Source organism: Neophocaena asiaeorientalis, unplaced genomic scaffold (assembly GCF_003031525.2).
Source record: "Neophocaena asiaeorientalis asiaeorientalis breed wild unplaced genomic scaffold, Neophocaena_asiaeorientalis_V1.1 scaffold489, whole genome shotgun sequence".
In the NCBI taxonomy this organism is placed as follows: domain Eukaryota; kingdom Metazoa; phylum Chordata; class Mammalia; order Artiodactyla; family Phocoenidae; genus Neophocaena; species Neophocaena asiaeorientalis.
This window is the reverse complement of record NW_020174791.1, coordinates 3,934,749-3,939,673: the sequence shown is the minus strand read 5'-3', so window position 1 is coordinate 3,939,673 and position 4,925 is coordinate 3,934,749. Positions and strand designations below refer to the sequence as shown.

General features: G+C 65.6%; 2 protein-coding genes across 3 annotated transcripts in view; one reads left to right on the top strand and one right to left on the bottom strand.

Annotated features, from left to right (window-relative positions):
• The window catches only part of SAMD11 (sterile alpha motif domain containing 11), an 18,833-nt gene extending 16,543 nt beyond the window's left edge, over positions 1–2,290 (top strand). Inside the window, exons 9-14 of the mRNA XM_024760297.1 lie at positions 74–189; positions 410–488; positions 577–1,073; positions 1,300–1,424; positions 1,728–1,838; positions 1,954–2,290. Of these exons, the coding sequence (XP_024616065.1) occupies positions 74–189; positions 410–488; positions 577–1,073; positions 1,300–1,424; positions 1,728–1,838; positions 1,954–2,199 (1,174 nt within the window). The 3' untranslated portion in view covers positions 2,200–2,290. The remainder of the gene's footprint in view (positions 1–73; positions 190–409; positions 489–576; positions 1,074–1,299; positions 1,425–1,727; positions 1,839–1,953) is intronic.
• Positions 2,291–2,321: 31 nt separating this feature from the next.
• Positions 2,322–4,925, bottom strand: part of NOC2L (NOC2 like nucleolar associated transcriptional repressor) — a 12,406-nt gene continuing 9,802 nt past the window's right edge. For both annotated transcript variants that reach the window (XM_024760295.1, XM_024760296.1), the window contains exons 15-19: positions 4,658–4,801; positions 4,439–4,552; positions 3,511–3,649; positions 3,256–3,312; positions 2,322–2,960 (exon numbers count right to left, since the gene is read on the bottom strand). In XM_024760295.1, the coding sequence (XP_024616063.1) occupies positions 2,842–2,960; positions 3,256–3,312; positions 3,511–3,649; positions 4,439–4,552; positions 4,658–4,801 (573 nt within the window). In that variant the 3' untranslated portion in view covers positions 2,322–2,841. The remainder of the gene's footprint in view (positions 2,961–3,255; positions 3,313–3,510; positions 3,650–4,438; positions 4,553–4,657; positions 4,802–4,925) is intronic.

Here is a 4,925-nt window from a genome sequence, read left to right as displayed (position 1 = left end):
CGGGAAGAAGGGGGCGCGCGGGGAGGGGGCCCGAGGCTGCGGCGCGCGCGGCTCACCACCCTGCTGTCCACAGGGAGTTGTCGCAGCCGCCCCCCTTGCTGTCGCCCCAGAATGCCCCCCACATCGCTCTGGGCCCCCACCTCAGGCCCCCCTTTTTGGGGGTGCCCTCGGCCCTGTGCCAGACCCCAGGTGAGGAGTAGGCTGGAGCGCGATTCTGTGACCCGGAGGTTGGGGGGTGGGGTTGTTGGTGCGGGGCCATCCGGGTTCGTCTGTCACAGACCGCGTGCCCATCAGTGCTCCCGGCGAACCCGCCCCTTCCCCTATGGAAGCCAAGGACAGACCAGGGCGGGCTTGGGTGGCCCTGGACCACTCGGCCACCCGGCCTCGTGGTCTGTCCCCTTCCCACCAGGCTACGGCTTCCTGCCCCCTGCCCAGGCGGAGATGCTCGCCCGGCAGCAGGAGCTCCTGCGGAAGCAGAACCTGGCCCGGTAGGTGCTTCAGCCGGGGGTGGGGCGGCGGGGCGGCAAGTGTCACTGCCGAGCTGGCTGATACTCTGCGGTCTGTCTCCACGGCCAGGCTGGAGATGTCGGCAGAGCTGCTGCGCCAGAAGGAGCTGGAGAGCGCGCACCGGCCGCAGCTGCTGGCACCCGAGGCCGCCCTGCGCCCACCCGACGGTGCCGAGGAGCTGCAGCGGCGCGGGGCTATGCTAGTGCTGAGACACAGCTCTGCCCCCCTGCTGGCCCTGCCTCCCCAGGGACCCCCGGGCCCTGGTCCTCCCACCCCGCCCCAGGAGCCTGCCCGCCGAGCTCCTCAGAAGGGGGGCCCCAGCCCTGCCTCAGCCCGGCCCAGTGAGCCCAAGGAGACCACAGGGGCTGGGCTCTGGGCACAAGACGGCTCTGAAGATGAGCCCCCCAAGGACTCAGACGGAGAGGACCCCGAGATGGTGGCTGCTGGGGGCCAGGGCCCAACTGGAGGGGCCAGCTCTGAGGGGAAGGGGCTTGCCTCAGGGTCCATGCTGCCCCCTCCACTGCCCCTGGGCTTGCCCTACACGGTCAGCCCCTACTTCCACACAGGTGGGCACCCCTGCCATGCCTTTAGATCCCTCCATGGGGTGGAAGGAGACCCAGTCCCCCATCCCCCACCCAGGGTCTCAGGGAGGGCGTCCACCGGGAGAAAGATCCCTTTCCGTCATCAGTCCAACATTTCTGAACAATTAGGGCGAACAAAGGTCAGCAGACAGGGGTGGGAGCATAGGAAAGAGCTGGCCAGAGTCCTAGTAACACTCTACCCCCAACCCAGGCGCCACGGGGGGCCTCTTCATGGATGGGGAGGGGGCCACAGCGCCCGAGGATGTCAGCAAGTGGACAGTGGACGACGTCTGCAGCTTTGTGGGCGGCCTGTCCGGCTGTGGAGAATATGCACCGGTGAGGGGCCCCGCCCAGGATGGTCTGAGCACCCCCGCTAGCGCTGCTTCCCACCCCAAGTTTCTCCTCAAAGACTGCGGGGGTGGGGTGTGCACCAGTGCCCCCAGTCAGTGCTTGCTGTCAGTGCTTCCGCCTCCAAGGTGGGACACGTGCCTAACACACAGGAGACTTTCATCTGACGCTTTCTCCTGCAAGCTGCGCCAGCCGCTCCTCTTGGCTCTGCTTTCTCTGGAGAGCTTTGAGGCCACCCCAGGACACACAGCCCTGGCACTCGTGCCCTGACACTGTGCCCCCCACCCCCAGGTCTTCAGAGAACAGGGGATTGACGGGGAGACCCTGCCCCTGCTGACAGAGGAACATCTCCTGACCACCATGGGGCTGAAGCTGGGGCCTGCTCTCAAGATCCGGGCCCAGGTGAGCGCCTGCTGGGGGCAGTGGTCTCCAGACAACGGAGGGGCAGCACCGAGGCTCTGCATGTGGCTACACAGTAGCAGCCCCGCAGGCCCCATCCAGGCCCGTCTCTCCACAGGTGGCCAAGCGCCTGGGCCGAGTCTTCTACATGGCCAGCTTCCCCGTGGCTCTGCCGCTGCAGCCACCAACGCTGCGGGTTCCCGAGAGGGAGCTCAACTCGGGGGAGCAGCCCCTGTCCCCAGCACCGGCCCCCTCGCCCTATGGGGGCGCGCAGCCCCCTGCCAGCCGAGCCTCACCCAAGCAGGAGAACGGAACCGTGGCTCTGCTCCCAGGGCCCGCGGACCCCTCCCAGCCTCTGTGCTGAGCTGGTGTCAGACCCCCCATCCTTCACTGCCGGCTGCTCCCCGGCAAAGGCCCCCAACCCCACAGCTTATCCTCCTTTCGGTTTTGGATGCAAAAACACAATTTTTAAAATGAAAACACATGATTTAAGAGGAAAAGAATGAGTTTCCAAAGACTCTCTGGGGGGTGCCTGCAGGGCCCGGTGCAGACCGCGTGGGGACTGAACCCAGGCCCGGGGCGGGGGCGCTGCACGCTGGGTGACTGCAGACAAAGCAGAGATGGAGAAGGCGCAGGCGCACCCCAGGCCCTGCGGTGTCGGCCGTGCGCACGGCATGACTGCGTGCCAACGCCGGGCAGAGCCCCACTCCAGGTCGGCACCTTCGCGGGGTAGGTGCGTCTCACCCGCCACCATAAGCTGCGGCAGGAGGCCAGCCCCACGGTGGTTTACGTTCCCACGGCCACCACTCCAAGACTTGGAACAGCACTTGGTCCTTTCTGGTCTCTTATGTTGTAAAAATAAAGCTCTATCTACCATCTAAGCCCTGCGTGGGCACGGACCCCAGGGCCTCGGCTCAGCCGCAGCCGGGAAGCAGCACACCTGACTGCCTAGTGAGCTTGGGAACACCATGCAGCAGCCCCCCACAAGGCTCCAGGCGGGCAGCCCTCAGTCGTCCTCGTCCTCGTCCTCAGAGAGCTCTAGATCCTGCAGCTCATCCTCCGGCCCCTGGGCCAGCCGCCACGGCTCCTGGGGGTCCGGCCCCGCCTCTGTGTCTGGGCTTCCATCTGCAGGGAGAGTGCACAGCTACATAAATTCTGCTTTATCAGGAAGAAGCCAGCCTGGGAGGTTACTCATCACTAATTAATCACAGCACTAATTAATTTATCGCTGCTGCTGTTGCCGGGGGCCAGAGCCAGCGGGGATGGAGCAGCTGGCCCAGTGTGTGGGGGAGGGGGGAGGCCGTGGGCCCAGCTTAGAGCCGATGGCCCTGCCCACCCACCAGATCCCCCATGACAGTCTCGGTCCCCAGACAGATGGGCTCAAAAACCACGGCACCCCACGCTCTCAGGAACCACTTACCCTCTGAGCCGCTGACTTCCTCCACCCTCTGCCAAGCTCTTGGGGACCCAGGCGTCCCTAGGGACCAAGCACAAGAGCCCATGGGGGTGGACCCACCAGCGAACGCACAGAGGGGCAGCTAAGGCAGGACGGGGGCCGGGGCACAGCCCTGGACCCCACTTTCCCTTAGGTCTCCTCTGTTCAAGTGGGAGAGGACCCAGAACTGCCCTGAAAGGTGGTGGTGGGAGGGGGTGACACAAGGCCTGGGGGCCCCACCTCTCTCTGGGAAGTCGGGGGCGGCATCGGCGTCCTCAGCGCCGTCCAGATCAAAGAGGTCCTTGAATTCTGCTCTGTCCTCACTCTTCCTGTCCGCCACCTTGCGGCGCTTTACCTCTGGGAAGTTCAAATCTTCCAGCTGGAAGGACAGGGACCCAGAGCTGCAGGTGAGGGTGGGCTCTCAGGGCTGCCTGCCCACTGGCCACAGCCCAAACCACAGCCCAAGCCCAAGCCCGACTCACATTCCAGACCCAGTCCTGCACCCTCCTACCCCATGAGGCACTCCTCTAGCCTCCAGCCCCCACCCCCACGCAAGGACCCCGCTTGGCCACTTTTGGGACACTTGGTCGGCATCACTGGGTAGGCTCCCTGGACAGCCGCCCTACCGGGCCAGGGAGGAGGCCGCTAAGTGACATCAAAGCTGCAGGCTCCAACCATGCTCCTTCCCTAATTTTCAGCCATCACTCCCAGAACAGGCGGCCTGCCCACACTGACACCAGGACAGGGATGCAGACAGTCATGCCGCTTGGCACGGAGCTGTCCCCTCAGGTCACAACGTCACGCACCCACCGATCAGGCCCAGACCCAAAGACAGAGCTAGAGCTCTTCCTGTACCTCCCCGCTGGCCCTCCTGGTGTCCACAGGCTGGCCTAGGTGACAAGGTCAGCCCAGCACGCACTCCTCCAAAATCCCCAGCCCGTCAGGCCTGAGGGGCAGCAGCCTCTGCCCCAGCACAGCCCTGCGGCCTCTCCACCTGAGGGTCGTGGGAGAAGCCCCCACACTCTCCCCGGTTCTGCCCACCATCCGCCTCCTCAGAGCATCGGCAGCGCCAGCACTCGGTGCAGCTAGGGTGGCTGGGGGCAGCACCCACCGACCCCGCTGACATCCTCCCAGCCGTGCCCACATCCCCGACACCCCCCCACCATACCCGCTCTTTGCCACTGATCTCCAGCTGGATCTCACGGTCCCTCAGCTTCCGCCACTGGCTGTAGTACTTCGTGAGCGGGGTTCCCTCCTCCCGGGTCCGCTTCTCCCAGGCATCCTGTGCAGCGAGATCCAGGGTCACGTCCCACCCCAGGCAAAGCCCCAGACCTCAGCCACACACTGACCAGTGGCCCCCGGGCCCCGGCACCAGCCCCCAGCTGACCACTGCGCGCTGGTCGGACACGCCGAAGGAGACCCTCTGGCGGAGCCTGCGGATGTGTTCTGCGTTCTCCTGCACCTTCTCGAGCAGCTGGCGCACCTGACGGCAGTAGTTGGCCACCTTGCACTCCCGGAGGAAAGATTTCAGCTGCAGAAGAAGGGGGGCTCAGCCTAGCCCCAGGCACAAGGCTACTCTGCACCCTGCAAGCGGTGACCACAGGCAGGCGGGGGCGGATCATGGGTTCGTGTGTCTCAGAGCCCTGGGGGACGCA